This window comes from Triturus cristatus, chromosome 1_2 (assembly GCF_964204655.1).
Source record: "Triturus cristatus chromosome 1_2, aTriCri1.1, whole genome shotgun sequence".
Taxonomy (NCBI): Eukaryota; Metazoa; Chordata; class Amphibia; order Caudata; family Salamandridae; genus Triturus; species Triturus cristatus.
The window spans coordinates 581,841,483-581,859,573 of record NC_140580.1 but is presented as its reverse complement, the minus strand read 5'-3'; the positions used below and the strand labels follow the sequence as shown (position 1 = coordinate 581,859,573).

Genomic DNA, 18,091 nt, shown 5'->3' with positions numbered 1-18,091 from the left:
TAGTAAAAATGTGGCCAAGTTAATCGCATCGCTGTTCCCCCTGCGGCTTCCTCTTATTTCTCACCCAGATCAATTGGGCTTTGTCCTGGGTAGGGCCATCACGCAGAATGTACGCACTTCCTTTGCAATCCTTCAGGCAATAGAGCCTTCAATTGCAGCAGCGGCAATTTTTCTTGATGATACTAAAGCATTTGATTCTCTTGAGTGGTCATACTTATTTGCTCTATTGGCACATCTGGGGTTTAGCCCCAGATTTATTCAACTCATTGGTCTTCTGTATGCTGGTCCCACAACGCAGCTCCGGATTAATGGAGTGGTCTCCCCATCGTTCTGGGTCTCACAGGGCATGCAGCAGGGTTGTCCGCTCTCCCCTATTCTTTTTAGGTCTCGCGAGCCAAAGGCTCGAAGAGACATATTATAACTGGGCTTTTCAAAGTACTGCCGTGGCCTAAAGCTACAGTGCACGTGAACGTGCACGCGCGCAGCGCCATGTGTCTTTCCTCTGTAGCGATCGTAATCACGATCACTTTCACTTTCGCGGGCTCCTCTGTTGCTGGCATTCCCCCCTCCCTTCTCGCCCAGCCCTTCTTGTTTTAATTATACACCGTCCCATCCTTTTGCTTTTATCACATGCCGCTGTTATTTACTTTCTGTCTCTTGCGCAATACATGTTTTCTGTGCCCATCAGGCCTCGTTTTCTTTTATTATATATTGCACTTTTCATCATTATTTGCTCATACCCCGTAATCGCACATCGCCTACTGGTTTTATAATATTGCCGCCTCTTCTCTCACCTGCAAACGCCACAGCAACAACCAGTGTTGGACGATCGTTGCTGCTGCCGAGGACGCAGAGCGAGGGCGGGATGTTTATAATGGAAAGAGGACTAAGGAAGCCTCCTTTACATGGCGGCCATATTTGAGAGGGACTTCGTCCAACTAACAAGCACAGAGCTTCCACGTTTTTCCACATTCTGAACTCAATGGTTAGCCAGTCTACTAGAGTCTGGTTAACTTTAACACAGTACAGACATTTACTTAAGTATGCCATTTCCAAGAATATACTACATGCAAGGTAAAACGTTCAGTATTGCCGCATTCTCGTACATAAAATTACCACGTCTATTTTTGTGCTGTTTTACATGACTCATGGTCACATTCCTGTTTAGGCACGGGGTGGGGAGGTAAAGCGATTTTTTTCAGAACCACTGGATTTGGAGCCAATCCTAGTACTCCACTTCCAAAGTGGGCAGCTGTTATGTTCAAATTCGCACCTTCTGCTTTCTTCTTCCCTCCCTCCTTCTCTCTAAAACCCACTCAATTTTCAATCCCTACCTTCTCCTTGCTCCCAGTCCCTGGCACAGCCATTATCAAGCTGTCTCATGCCGCAAACTTTGGATTTCGACTTATTTTTTTTATTTCTTAGTTTTGATTCTCTGTTTCATGGTTGCGTTTTTTCACTTAGTAAGCATGTTTATCTACAAAGATGCACGAGTATATTTTTCACGTTTTAAGCACGTGTTACTTTGAAGGGGTACTAGATTGACACCCCGATTTCGTATCATGGTTGATTGGCTTCTTTGTTTTGTGTAAAATAAGGTGGTTGTCACCTTTCAATAAAGTTGCATAGGCTTGTATGATCACTTTCCTTCCTTATAAAAGAAAATTCCCACACGTCTTGACGTGCACACAACTTCCAGCGGTCACGTGGTTTTCTCGCGCACGCAACGTTTGAAGGCAAGAGCGGGGAGTTGTTTAGGAATTAAGCACTGCATTTCAGTTCCTCCGTTACGGCCTAGAGTTACACAGATTATTTACATAGACTTTCTCTTTCATAGAATCGGGACGTTAAATGACGATCTTCTGGTAAGCAGACGCTCGTTTAATTCCTGGTGTTCGGGGCCACGTATACATGCGCTCTCATGATACTCATTCCCATCTTTTACCTTCCGTAGATCGTGCTCTTTACTGATATAGTGGCAAGACTTCGGCATTAGAGAGATGCTGTTTTTGTTGTTTACGTTACTAATCACTTGGTAATCCGAGTTAGACTGCAAATTTACGCAGAGTGTTTTACTTGCAGAATTACAGTGCTTTAACCGCATTGGAGGTACTTCCTGGTCTAACCTTACCAAGGTTTTACACACACGGGTTGATATACCATTAGTTCGTCATTCAGTCTAACACCACACTTTCACCGGGTTTTAGCTATAGGGTGATCAAGTGGTAACACTTAAACAAGCATTTGCAAAGCAATAGATCTCGCTTTTATACGAGTTTGTGCTATTGGCATTGTAAATGACAGTGCCTTTTATTTATGTTGCCAAACTTAAATAAAAAGCATTGTCATTTACAATGCCAATAACTCAAACTCGTATAAATGCGAGACCTATTGCATTGCAAATGCTTGTTGCTATTGCCATGGAGCCCTTGGCCGCACATCTCATTCAACATCAAGCCCACCACAGCCTTGCCTTTGCCTCTCAAGTTGTGCTAGTCTCCATGTATGCCGTTGATGTCACATTATATGTTAAACATCTTGCTAGAAACCTGGACCCCTTGATCAGGGAATTTTCTAGGTTTGGAGGGCTCTCCGAAATCTCTATTAGCTGGTATTGGTAGTTTTTTGCTTACTGATGCATATGAGGAGTTTACCTCAGAATTCCCCCTTCTCTGCGCAAGGGAGCCAATTAAAAACGTGCCCATTTGGCTGAGTCGGGATGTGGATGACCTTTGGAGGTCAAACTATGGACACTTGATAGAGTGGTTGGAGAGTGGAGTGGTCGCATGGTCGCGCCTCTCACTTGCTATGGTGGGATGACTTGCTTTTGCTAAAGTGATCATTTTACCAAAATGTCTTTACTTGTTCCTCAATCTTCCCCTTCTGCTTACGAGTGGATTCAGGCGCAGGCTGCGATCGAGCCTGGTAAGTTTGGCATGGGCCTTGAGGGCAGACCAGAGTGGCATGGCAGATCCTTACTCTACTGTTTGAGCAGGGCTGACTAGGTGCGCCAGATTTGGATTTATATTACAGCTGCGCTTAGTTGCAGTTTACAATTTATAGGCTGGACCCTACACAGTTTCTGGTGCATACTGGGCCAGAGCATGATCTTACCTCGCCACATCCACTTCATATGGTATTATACAGTCCCGGCCATAGGTGGCAATAGATATGATTGGTTGCACGGTCTGGGCTTGGCATGAGTTGCGCCTGCGTGCCCGTCTGTATGTCCTGTTCGCACCTTCCATACCATTGCTCAGGCATCCTGTTTTTTCCCTTTGCCAAGGATGCGGGCACGTGCAATTGGCTAAGGCAACTCCAGCTTACCACTATGGGAGCAGCATACCCAGATGGCTCATTCATTGACCCCCAACAGGGGTTGGGAGAGGATGGGGTGACCCTGCTCGACCAATTCATCTACTTCCAGCTCCGGGCTGCTTTGAGCACCTATTATACTTAACGCTTTAGAGTTTTATTGGGAACCCTTCCTCACACAAGCTGATTACCATACTGTACTTTGAAATGCAGCGTACAGCCCCTGCTCAAGTCCCTACTACCCATCTGGATTTGGAGGTCTTGTGGAAGTGCCTATCCCTGAAGACAAGTGGACTTTCTGCTGTGCCCAGGCAAGGGCACTATCGCCCAATTATAGGTGGAGTCTGTTTCACTTTACGTTTTTGCACAGATGAGGTGCGCTGCGTCAGTTGCTTGACCCCCTGTGTAAACTTTCTCCACCTGTCGTGGAACTGTCCTGGGGTTAAGTGATAATGGGAATCCATTCTGGATGCTATTGATGAGATGACAGGCTTGTGACTTGAACACACTCTATTGGGGTATATCAAAGACCTCCCCATCCCCCCAGGTTTTCAAAATCTTGTTGCTCTGCTGTTGCTCCTGCGTAAGCAGCGAGTGGCAATGTGCTGGGTCGCTGCCCTAATTGGCTGAGAGATGCTGTGTATTGCCAGAACCAGCTAGTAACCAATTGTGATGTATTGCCACCCCAATCCCGTCCCAGGGATATATCGGAACCCTTCCAGGCCTACATGCTATTGCATGAACTAGCTGGTGGTGCTGCCGATTACGGGTGGTGATTGTTATTTGCCTGTGGACAGAAGGTGGCTTCCTGATGGTTGACGGTGGGCTAGGGGTGTGTTGTTTGCCCTCCTCCAGCATCATCCCATAAGCCTGTGGGTTTTGTGTCCGCCCATTTCCTTCTTCCCTCCCTTTTTCCTCTCGCTACTTCTTTCTTCTCACCTTCCTCTTTTGATGTTCTAAGATTATCATTGAATGATATGGCCCAGTGAGGCTAATGTGTGAGGTAATTAAACTATTTGGTTTTAGGTTACCTTGACACATAAACTGGTCCCTTCAAATGTATGACTTATACCTGTCTCTGTACGATCTTCTTTCTGATTACATTGACCTGTATCATTGTGTGAAAAAAACAATAAAAATATTCTAAAAATATATATATATATTTTAAGAGAAAACATAAGCAACTGGAAGTGTTTAGTAATCTCCACCCCCGGTTTCATACGGGTTGAGACGTGTAAGTTTACACTTTTGAGTAACTTTACACTGGAATTTTGTGAATAGCCAAAACTAGTAAAGTTATTTAGAAGTTTAAGAGTAAACTTACACATTTAAATTACTCACAAGTGTCAAAAGTGTAAGTCACCTTTGTGAATAGCCCACAAGTACTCTACATGTTGAAGGCTGTACAGCACCCGGATGCTGCACTCGGGGAAATTTGTGCAATGCAAAGCAATGCAGTAGTCTACAGTTGGTCTCAAACATTTGTCAACCCTCAAGTTGCTCACTTTCCTCTAAAAAATGCTGCAATAGTGTAAATAAATTGGGTCAGTGATGTATCTACAGGTAAGTAACTGATGCTGTAAGTGGTTTTGGCCAGATAGAAACTTCCATTCCTGCAGGGCAACTGGGTTGGAGTCGTGAGATTCCCTTTACCGATAAGTGGGGAAGTCTGAATGGAGATAAAAAGCACTGCATGGCCCTGATTACAAATGCATCTCCGAATTCTGATACTTGCACGAATAGGAATTTGCAAAGGAATCGAAAATATGAGTAATGTGCTCATTACCACATCAGGTTACCCCAGGGTTGGGTATTTATTGCATGCAGTATTTACCGCACCTTTATCAATTTTTCCCTCAACAGTTTTATCTGATAGAGCCATCTAACTGCAGATTTCTTAACATTTGAATTCTCCTCAGGCGCCATTCTGGCTACAGAAAGTTTTCAGCAGTATCTCTGTATGCCGGGGGACGGCGTAGTACGGCTCTGTGATGAAGTCGTCTCCGGATATGACATAATTGGAGCCATATTAGTCCCCTCCGGCAAGCGGACGTCAGTTTCTTCTTTTCCGCGCTGCAACGCGGATCTGGAGAAGTGTATCTCTGGTCGTTTGGCCTACTGTGATGAACTTTTTTTGTCTGAAACAGTGTGCTCTATGCCCTCTGGGTTTAAGTCTTGTGGATCCTATGCTCGCAAGATTTCGTCTACGGACACACGCTCTATCTTTAAGTGGTGCCTGGGCGAGCACCACGATGCCAGCGAGTGTGACGCCTGTCAGCAGTTGAAGCCAAAGCACCTGCGGGAGCAGCGCATGAAGCTTCTGTCGGTGTGATTGTCGTGGGCTTCCAGCTCACGTCATCGGTCTTCCTCCCGGGCCAGAGGTCGTTCCCGGGAGTTCCGCTCTTCACCCTGTGGTCAACAACAACATTCCCAGTCAGTGTCAAATTCACACAGTAAGCGGCGTCACAAGAGGTTGAAGGCTTGAGCCTCTAAGGCGTCTTCGACTTGCGATATGGATCGCAAAGGTGTCTCTCGACCTAGTGCTGAGACTTCTGTTCCGACGTCACTCTCAAGCCTCCCAGTTTTCCCTGGACACAGGGCGACCTGGAAGCAGATGCAGGAGTACTACGAGGCTCTCCATCTGGCCTTTGGGCCCTTGTCTCCCTCTGGATTGCCTGCGGGCCCCAAGGAGGTCATAGGCGCCATAACTGCATCATCGCTGGCGGCTCCGCCCTTGGCGGAAGTTCTAGCCTCGGGCTCTGAGGCGCCAGTGCATGGTCCTTCGGGCCACCGATGGCGAGCGGCTCAGGCGCGAAGTTGGTCGCTATTACAGTGCCGGTGTTGCGGCACCGGTAGACTCCGAGCTGGACAAGTCTGTGTGCACTGTGGAGCCCGCTTCGCCGTGACTCTGAATAGCTGTGTAGATACCGGCTGACGTTTCTTCTCCTTTCCGGGTGGACGTCGGCACGGGGTCACCTCGATGCCATGTGACGTCGCCTCGATGCAGTTCGTCATCTCCTCAATGCCGTTCAACAACGTAGCTGTATGCAGTTCCAGTCATTTCTGGAAGATCCACAAGGCCTGTTGGGGGAAGGTTGTGAAGAGCTGACCCCATTGTAGCAGTCAGTGGCCCTTTCTGTGTTGGACAGCTGGATTGCGGAGCTGGGTGAAGCGAGTGGGCTAGATTTTTCCCCTACTTCCTCCCTTTTGTCACCCCCTGGCCTTGCCTCAGAAGCCAGTTCCTCTTTGGCATGGGTTTTGAGGAGAGTCGCTGATGTCTTGCAACTCACTGTACCTACTGTGGAAAAGGCTACAGACCCTCTTATTGAGGTCCTTCATCCTGGCCAATCGGGGGTTGAGCCAGGTGCTCCCTTTTTGTGAGGCACTTACTGAAAATTTGTTGAGGGCATGGGCAAAATCTGAGTCAGGTATGCCAGTGCTGCATCATTGCCCACACATACTGCCCTGGCGACCCCGATTGCCTTGTTCGACAGCCGACCCACCACAGCTTTGTGGTCCATACCATTACGACCTCCTTTATTCCCCACTTAATAAGTAGTCCATTTGATGGGGCTCATACTTTTGGAGCCCAAGCAAATGCGGCTCTATGCAGGTTACGGGCTAGTCGGGGAGGGCCAGATCTTTAGCCTGTCTCCTCCTCCCTTTTTTAATTTGCGTGGATGGGAGTGGTTCTGCAGGCTGCCCTCCTTTTATCCTGAGTTGACTCAGTCTGTAGGATTTTTACACCACTGATTCGAGTGGTGGGCTATGACTTGCTGTGCTGCTCTTTGCAGACACACTTTGTTGCGGAGGTTGAGGTTCCTCGAGTTTGTTCGGGTCCGTACGGCCATTGATGCACTTGTAATATGCCTTTTTGTGTTTTTAGGTCTCGCCTACGCAGCGCGCATGCGCTGCTTAGGAGGACCTTTAGCCGTCGTTCTGCTCTTTTTCGAAGCTCATACTTGTGTTTGTGGTGGCATCCTCCTTGCGGGAGCGAGCAGGGGGCGCGCCACAAGCACGAGTATGTGCTTTGAAAAAGAGCGAACTGTGCGCGCACGCACCACTCCCAGGCCAGCAAACACACGATTGCAGTGCAAGCAGTGTGTTTTGCTTTTACTGTGACAAGCACGCATGTGCTTTAAAATAGCAGCATTAGTTATTCACTCGTGCACGGCTGTCATTTACTTTGTGTTTTGCTTTTACTGTGACAGTTTTCTCATCACTTCTTCCCTAGTGCTCTATCTTGCTTTCTTTTTTTTATCATTCACTCTGTGTTTTGCTTTTACCTTTTCTCACTATTTGTCACCACGTCCACCACCACCAAGTCCACCACCACTACCACGTCCACCACCACCACCACTTCCACCACCACGTCCACCACCACCACATCCCCACCAACACCACCACGTCCACCACCACTCCCACGTCCACCACCACGTCCACCACCACGCCCACCACCACGCCCACCACCACATCCACCACCACATCCACCACCACATCCACCACCATGTCCACCACCAGGTCCCCCACCACCAGGTCCACCACCATGTCCCCCACCACCATGTCCACCACGTCCACAACCACCACGTCCAACCACCACATCCACCACCACCACATCCACCACCACCACATCCACCACCACCACATCCACCACCACGTCCACCACCACATCCATCACCACCACGTCCACCACCACATCCACCACCACGTCCACCACCACCATGTCCTCCACCACCACCACCATGTCCACCACCACCACGTCCACCACCACGTCCACCACCACCACCACATTCACCACCACCACTACCATGTTCACCACCACCATGTCCACCACCACCACGTCCATCACCACCACATCCACCACCACGTCCACCACCACCATGTCCACCACCACCACCATGTCCACCAACACCACCACATCCACCACCACCACGTTGTCCACCACCATGTCCACCACCATGTCCACCACCACATCCACCACCACCACGTCGTCCACCACCACCACATCCACCACCACCACCACGTCCACCACCATCATGTCCACCACCACCACCATGTCCACCACCACCACCACCATGTCCACCACTACCACCACCACCATGTCCACCACCACCACGTACACCACCACCATGTCCTCCACCACCACATCCACCACCACCACATCCACCAAGTCCACCACCACGTCCACAACCACATCCACCACCACGTCCACCACCACCACTACGTTCACTACCACGTCCACCACCACGTCCTCCACCAACACCACGCCCACCACCACCACCACGTCCTCCACCACCACCACGTCCACCACATCCACCACCACCACGTCCACCACATCCACCACCACGTCCACCACATCCACCACCATGTCCACCACGACCATGTCCACCACCACCACCACGTCCACCACCTCGTCCACAACACCACCACGTCCTCCACCACCACGTCCACCACCACCATGTCGACTACCACCACATCCACCACCACCACCACGTTCACCACCACGTCCACCACCACCACCATGTCCACCACCACGTCCTTCACCACCACGTCCACCACCACGTCCACCACATCCACCACCACCACATCCACCACCACGTCCACCACCACCATATCCCCAACCACCATGTCCACCACCACCACCACATCCACCACCACCACATTCACCACCACCACCACGTCCACATCTCCCCCACCACCAGCATGTCCACCACCACGTCCACCCGTCCACCACCACCATGTCCTCCACCACCACGCCCACCACCACCACGTCCACCACATCCACCACCTCGTCCACCACCAACTCGTCCACCACCACCACACCCACCACCACCACATCCACCACCACCACATCCACCACCAAGGCCACCACCACCATCACATCCACCACCACGTCTACGTCCACCACGTCCACAACCACCATGTCCACCACCATGTCCACCACCACCAGCATGTCCACAACCACCACCACAACCAACACGTCCACCACCACCACATCCACCACCACCACATCCACCACCACCACGTCCACCACCACATCCACCAAGTCCACCACCACATCCACCACCACATCCACCACCACCATGTTCACCACCACATCCACCACCACATCCTCCACCAACACCACGCCCACCACCACCACGTCCTCCACCACCACCACGTCCACCACCATGTCCACCACATCCACCACCACCATGTCCACCACCACCATGTCCACCACATCCACCACCACATCCACCACCACCACATCCACCACTACATCCACCACCATATCCACCACCACCACCACGTCCACCATCACCACATCCACCACCACGTCCACCACCATGTCCACCACCACATCCACAACCACCATGTCCACCACCACCATGTCCACCACCACGCCCACCACCACCACGTCCACCACGTCTGCCACCTCGTCCACCACCACCACCACATCCACCACCACCACATCCACCACCACCACCACATCCACCACCATGTCCACCACCAGCAAGGCCACCACCATATCCACCACCACCACGTCCACCACCACCACACCCACCACCACGACCACATCCACCACCACGACCAAATCCACCACCACGTTCACCACCACCACGTCTACCACCACCACATCCACGACCACCACGTCCACCACCACCACCACCACCAGCACGTCCACAACCACCACCACATCCACCACCACCACCACGTCCACCACCACCACGTCCACGTCCACAACCACCATCACCACCATGTCCACCACCACCATGTCCACCATCACCACCACGTCCACCACCACCACCACATCCACCAGATCCACCACCGACACATCCACCATGTCCAGCACCACCATGTCCACCACCACGTCCACCACCACCACCACCAACTGTCACAGGGGCTCCTGTAAAAACACTTGCAGCATCTCTACCTCACAGTGGCATACCTGCACGAGCCTCTCACTCAAAACAAGCATTGGCATAGCCAATAGGTCTCGCCTTTGGGACCTTTTAAGTGTTTTGCCATGCAACACTTGATGTTGTTGCACCAAGGATATTGTGCTGGATAACTAAACACTTATATGGTCCCAAAGGCGAGACCTATTGGCTATGCCAATGCTTGTTTGCTTTCCTTTTATACAGCCACGGTTGTGGATCTTTGGGTTGGGTAAAGGTTTATTTCCTGCATCAACTGTTATGCTTGCGGTGTTGGAAGTATCAAGCACTACTTCTTTCTTATTGGGAGAGATTTCCTCCGGTTTTGACTATGTTTGATCTCAGGATGGTCTTTGGAGCTGTATCGCTGTTTTGTTCTTGATTTCACTCCTGTGAGGGGCTTAGTCCACTCAGGCCCACTTATAATCAGGTCTAATGTGTTAACCAGTATTTTACACAGAATATTGAAAAATAAGGGGCTAAATGGGAAGGAATTTTTTTTTACAACGGATCATTAAAAATAAATGCATTTCAATTTGTGAGGGCCAGATTTTAGTTTGTAAAATCAGTAGAATAACTAAAATTATGAGAGTTCTTTACTATGGATGCACAGGCGCTCATGCAGTGCTGCACAATTTTGCACTGTGTCCATAGCCTTCTAGAACAAATAAGTAGATTGTCTCTGCTTTACACCCGTAAGTCAGCGCCCGCACAGAAACTTTGTAAATAAACCCCCAATATGTCTTTGGAAGATGTCATTGCAACGACATGAACTTGAAACTTTGGCAACCAAAAGTAGTCTTTTGTTTGATAGACTGGTATTTCTCACAGTTTAATTGCTGGAATATAAGCAGGTAACCTTAACATCTTCTGTTTAAGAAGAATTAATTTTTATCGCCTGGGTTTGAAGTTTTTTATCTTTAACATTTCTATTTCCAACCATAGGTGCAGAAAAAGATCCAGGAGGAGATCGACAGGCAGATCGGCTTTGACAGGCAGCCTTTGATGAGTGACAGAAGCAGGCTTCCCTACCTCGAAGCAACAATCCGCGAGGTGCTGCGTATTCGCCCCGTGGCCCCTCTCCTGATTCCCCATGTGGCCTTGGGAGACTCCAGGTGGGTGAGAGAGACTGTGGTCTGTGAATTCCTACTATCTGAAGAGTTGCAGAATGTATCAAACCACCAGCAATGTTACATGCATTGCAAGTGTCAGGACTCGGGTTATACATTAACTCTTGACCTCACGTCCGTCCTTCTCGTCCCAGTCCTAACTGGATGAGGCATTTCCACCTGTGACAGACCTACACTTTCCCCAAAATTTTTCAGGAGGCTTATTCAGCATTCCAACTCCAGTCCTGGAATATTTTGGTGAAAGTTATATAAGAATGGTTGAAAAGTAGTAATTTTGAATGACAGAAAGTGCTGCCATTAAGGCCCAGCTCAGGGCAAAAAAATAGGAATACCGGCCTATACCCATGCTACAAGAACACCTATCCCATTTTTTAGTCTTCATTCTCTCTCCGTAACATAGTAATAGAAGGATGTCCCGCCCCCCACCTCACCTCCTGTATCCTTTCTGTCGCACAGTCTACCACTCAGGTGTGTTATAATGTATTTCTTTATTAAAGTGCCTTGTATGTAATTTTATAGCGCATTTGCGCATATGGGTAGTTACTATAAGTCGCTTGGCATGGGGTGGTCCTAATCTGTTTTCTTTAACCGACCGCCAATACTCTCCCCATTCATTTGCTTGTATGGGGCAGGGGGCTTGTGGTACCCCGATGGCCAGGATGTTTGAGACCCCCAAGGCAGGGGACTGAGGAGGCAATGGGATACATTATTTATTATGAGAATTCTTGCAGGAATGAGAATTCTTACCAGGCTTCTCCCTATTTAAAGAGATGCTGCTTTCTGTGTCTAATCAGTTCTTGCTAATGATGGAGGGGAGAGAGCCTGTTTCCAAGCAGCATAACATTGAGCCTGTTTCAGAAGGAGGATGAGGAAGTTCTGCAAATCTCGAGAACGGATTTACCAGCTCTTATTAGGGAAGCAGTTGATTCTGCCCTCTCTGAACCTCGAGCTAAGAAATAAATAGAGAGCGGAAATACTATAAGAAATCAGATTAAAGAGGAAAATATATTCAGGCTCTTAGCTCTGTGAGCTCCTAAGAAATATCAGGGAGACTTTGAGCAGAAATCTCAGCAAGAAGATGGTTTCTATTACCAATACAGTGGACCCCAAGTTGACGATTTAACTGTGTATGACGTAAACAAACAAATACTATTCAAGGAATGGAAGGATGCGGACAAGGTAACCACTCCCCGTCTCCTTACCAAGAGATACTCCCTTTAGATTTTGAGAATAACTGCCCGCAAACTCCTAAAATAAATACTGGAAAAAGATCTCAAGCACTCCGAAATAATCAGTAATGAATTCCTTTATGTACAGTCTTCTTATGTTCTTTATTTGGATACAGTAGTCAGTAATTCTCTGTCATTTTAACCACACAGTAGCCAACACGTGTTTCATTTTTGAATCTTAATACACCAACAGACTTCATCATGGCCAGAACAATAAGTAATACATGGTTTAGTAGTGAAAATACTGAGTGAACATTCAACCTACACTCACGTCAGTCTGACCAAAATCACCTCAAAAAGTGCAAGGATAATAGTATATGGATAGTAACACACCACTGATTCCCAGAAATTATAGTAGTCAGATTGTATACCAAGGTGCCGATCACAATCCGGTAAAAAATTCCCCCGTGCGACTCGTATCGGGTCTTTTTACCGTACGAATCGTACAAGTGCCGTACGAACTGGCAATCACGATTCGCATGGTAAAAAGTCCATATGAACCGCACTGGGAATCATTCCCCACACGTCCTCGGGTCGGAAAATGTGTCCGACACGTCCTCGGACGATTTACCTTACAAACGTGAAAAGCCAAGTCCGACCGAGGAATCACGATCCATCCCGTGCGTCCGAGCGTACAACCGTATGGAAAAAACACCGTCCGCACCGAACACCCATAGCAACCATGGAGACATGTGCCCGCATACGCGCCCAACACTCCCCCCAGCCCCCGTACGTCCGACACGTACCCCCGTGTATGTATACCCCCACCCGTCTAGGTACACCCCAGTACGTTCCAGTCGAACCCCCACCCCAGTACGTGTCATACCCCCGTCAATGTACACCCCCCACCCCTGTACGTGTCGTACCCCCGTGTACCCCCACCCCAGTACGTTCCAGTCGTACCCCCACCCCTGGACGTGTCGTACCCCCCGTGTACCTACACCCAAGTACGTTCCAGTCGAACCCCCACCCCAGGACGTGTCGTACCACCGTCAATGTACACCCCCCCACCCCTGTACGTGTCGTACCACCGTCTATGTACACCCCAGTACATTCCAGTCGTACCCCCACCCCAGTACGTGTCATACCCCCCGTGTACCTACACCCCAGTACGTTCCAGTCGTACCCCCACCCCAGTACGTGTCGTACCACCGTCAATGTACACCCCCCACCCCTGTACGTGTCGTACCCCCCGTGTACCTACACCCCAGTACGTTCCAGTCGTACCCCCACCCCAGTACGTGTCGTACCACCGTCAATGTACACCCCCCCACCCCTGTACGTGTCGTACCCCCGTGTACCCCCACCCCAGTACGTTCCAGTCGTACCCCCACCCCTGGACGTGTCGGACCCCCCGTGTACCTACACCCAAGTACGTTCCAGTCGTACCCCCACCCCAGGACGTGTCGTACCACCGTCAATGTACACCCCCCACCCCAGTACGTGTCGTACCCCCCGTGTACCTACACCCAAGTACGTTCGAGTCGTACCCCCACCCCAGGACGTGTCGTACCCCCCCGTGTACCTACACCCAAGTACGTTCCAGTCGTACCCCCACCCCTGGACGTGTCGTACCCCCCGTGTACCTACACCCAAGTACGTTCGAGTCGTACCCCCACCCCAGGACGTGTCGTACCCCCGTGTACCTACACCCCAGTACGTTCCAGTCGTACCCCCACCCCAGTACGTGTCGTACCCCCCGTGTACCTACACCCCAGTACGTTCCAGTCGTACCCCCACCCCAGTACGTGTCATACCCCCCGTGTACCTACACCCCAGTACGTTCCAGTCGTACCCCCACCCCAGTACGTGTCGTACCCCCCGTGTACCTACACCCCAGTACGTTCCAGTCGTACCCCCACCCCAGGACGTGTCGTACCCCCCCGTGTACCTACACCCAAGTACGTTCCAGTCGTACCCCCACCCCTGGACGTGTCGTACCCCCCGTGTACCTACACCCAAGTACGTTCGAGTCGTACCCCCACCCCAGGACGTGTCGTACCCCCCGTGTACCTACACCCCAGTACGTTCCAGTCGTACCCCCACCCCAGTACGTGTCGTACCCCCCGTGTACCTACACCCCAGTACGTTCCAGTCGTACCCCCACCCCAGTACGTGTCATACCCCCCGTGTACCTACACCCCAGTACGTTCCAGTCGTACCCCCACCCCAGTACGTGTCGTACCCCCCGTGTACCTACACCCCAGTACGTTCCAGTCGTACCCCCACCCCAGTACGTGTCGTACCACCGTCAATGTACACCCCCCACCCCTGCACGTGTCGTACCCCCCGTGTACCTACACCCCAGTACGTTCCAGTCGTACCCCCACCCCAGTACGTGTCGTACCACCGTCAATGTACACCCCCCACCCCTGTACGTGTCGTACCCCCCGTGTACCTACACCCAAGTACGTTCCAGTCGTACCCCCACCCCAGTACGTTCCTGGCGCACCCCCAACACAACCTCCTAAGTACGGAGCGCACCCCATGCCCCAACATCACAACCGCATGTACGAGTCTTACAAAGCCACACACAAGGACAAAATCGTACAACCAAATGGCCCATGTACACACCGTACACACGCTCAAAACGCACGTACACAACCAGGACAAAATAAAACAACACAAGAATACACCAGTCGAAAGGCACACAGCCACTAAACATGGCCAACAACCACTTAAATAACACAATCACTGACCTGCAACTGCCAAAAACAAACAGAGGCCCAATACACCACCACTCCTTATAACACACCCACCCAAAATTCAAAAACTGCCACACCCACCCATGGACCAATAAAAAGGGCCCACACACACAAACCATGAGCCTTTCCAACAGACTCACTGCTGCCAGACACCACAGAACCAGACTACAAGCTACACCACACCTTACACTTGCACACCTTCAAACGACCACCCTCACAAACACCCTCTCATCACATTCACACACACACACAACCATCCACACCCCCCCCCCCCAACATCCACACCCCCCCCCACACCCACACCATCCCCACCCACACCCCTCACCATGCCCACTACCAAGAATCCAAAGTTCAGTCACCGAGAGTTGGAGGTCCTTGTTGATCAAATCCTCAGAGTCGAGCCACAGATCTTTGGAACATTGGTCAGAAGCACCAGCCAGGCAGCCAAAACAGCCATGTGGCAGACCATCGTCGATGCTGTGAATGCTGTTGCGGACACCAGGAGGACCAAGCAGGATTGCCAGAACAGGTGGTACGATCTGCGGAGGAGGGTCAGAGCCAAGAGGCAGGAGGAACACGACCAGGCCAACGCCACCGGAGGAGGGCCCTCCCGCAGAGCCGTACAGTACCATCCCTGGGAGGAGAGGGTGATGGCCATACTGCCGGTGGAGGCAGTTGAAGGAGTAGAAGGACTCCGAGACCCGGGTGAGTACACAAACAACGCACCTCACATGGGGGGAACTGCAACCACAACCAAAATCAATAACAGGCACGCAACCACCACAAGCCATCGCATTACTCAACCACACTCCATGAGCAGGCACATGCCACTGCTGCCACCATGCCCCATGCACCCAGCTGGACAATGTCAAGTCACAGGCCACAGAAGACAACAACACATGACACGGTAACCCGGATGGCGGGAGGCTGGGCACCAAGAATCACATAGTGCGACTCCAAAGCAGACAACAATGCCCTCTGCCCATATGGCCTAGGTCACAGCCAGACAAACACTGTGTCCCAACACAGGAATGACTTGCCAGCAAATGGCGGACGCCTTGCATCAACACATGGGGGTGAAGGCACTGTTTTGCACATGCCAGCAGCTAATGAACAGCCAACAGTGTGAAAGAGTGGCAGCACACACCACCACAGCAGCAGCGCACAGACACACAGCAGACAAAATGGGTGCCTGGAGATCAGAAACAAACTCACATCAACAGGCCAAGGGCCACTCAAAGATCTGCTAACAGTGTGTGCCCAGGAAGCTGGGCCAAGGTGACAGAGGGTGACACACGGAGGGAGGGAGAGGGGGACACAGAGGGAGGGAGACGGACAGAGGGAGGAGGCTGACACACGGAGGGAGGGAGAGGGGGACACAGAGGGTGGGAGAGGGGGACAGAGAGGGAGGGAGAGGGGGACTGAGAGGGAGGGAGAGGGGGACAGAGGGAGGAGGCTGACACACGGAGGGAGGGAGAGGGGGACACAGAGGGAGGGAGACGGACAGAGGGAGGAGGCTGACACACGGAGGGAGGGAGAGGGGGACAGAGAGGGAGGGAGAGGGGGACAGAGAGGGAGGGAGACGGACAGAGGGAGGAGGCTGACACACGGAGGGAGGGAGAGGGGGACACAGAGGGTGGGAGAGGGGGACAGAGAGGGAGGGAGAGGGGGACTGAGAGGGAGGGAGAGGGGGACAGAGGGAGGAGGCTGACACACGGAGGGAGGGAGAGGGGGACACAGAGGGAGGGAGACGGACAGAGGGAGGAGGCTGACACACGGAGGGAGGGAGAGGGGGACAGAGAGGGAGGGAGAGGGGGACAGAGAGGGAGGGAGAGGGGGACAGAGAGGGAGGGAGAGGGGGACAGAGAGGGAGGGAGACGGACAGAGGGAGGAGGCTGACACACGGAGGGAGGGAGAGGGGGACAGAGAGGGAGGGAGAGGGGGACAGAGAGGGAGGGAGACGGACAGAGGGAGGAGGCTGACACACAGAGGGAGGGAGAGGGGGACACAGAGGGAGGGAGAGGGGGACACAGAGGGAGGGAGAGGGGGACACAGAGGGAGGGAGAGGGGGACAGAGAAGGAGGGAGACACAGGGAGAGCAAATCAGTCCTGTGGTGTGTGGGAATGTCTGCTCGTCAGCAGGTGGACTGCGTGCATGTAGACAAGGGTGCCCAGTGCCAGAACCCCCCCTCTTCATCATGGCAAAACGCAGGGCCATGTTACAACCTGTACACGAGCACAAGGACAGCCACCTGCATCATATGAGTGTGTGGATCCACTCCATGTGCACATGTACAGTGCTACAAGGAAGGCGCAAACGCATAGCTCGGCACACATGCACACTCCACTGCTGACTGCAGTCACACTTGACGCAGCAAGTAAGACTGTGCCACACATAGTTAAAGGGGCCAAATTGGTGCCCAAGGGACACACACATGCACAAGTGCACTGTGAGTGGAATGCAAGACAGATCCTAATTCCAAGAGGAAATGTGCCAACTTTGTAACGGATGAAACATGGATGTTGCATGGATCAAAATTAACATTGTCTCTCTCACACACAGGTCAACGTCGTGCTGCACCCCCCAACACTGGGGGGGAACACTCACAGGACCCGGATCTGCAGGAGACCGATCCCACCGGCAGCGACCACTCTCACCACTCTGCGGACGACCCCGACCGACCTGGCCCCTCTGGTGTCCAACCACCTGCAGCACCTGCGTCAGGTACAACCGTGCCAACCACCACCCCCACTCCTGCCACATCCCAGGAGACACCCAGGATCCCTGCCCCAAC

General features: G+C 51.7%; 1 protein-coding gene across 2 annotated transcripts in view; it reads left to right on the top strand.

Moving 5' to 3' along the window:
- The window catches only part of CYP17A1 (cytochrome P450 family 17 subfamily A member 1), a 282,729-nt gene that overhangs the window by 182,496 nt on the left and 82,142 nt on the right, over positions 1-18,091 (top strand). For both annotated transcript variants that reach the window (XM_085606579.1, XM_085606582.1), the window contains one exon: positions 11,178-11,347. In XM_085606579.1, coding sequence (XP_085462705.1) covers positions 11,178-11,347 — 170 coding nt within the window. The remainder of the gene's footprint in view (positions 1-11,177; positions 11,348-18,091) is intronic.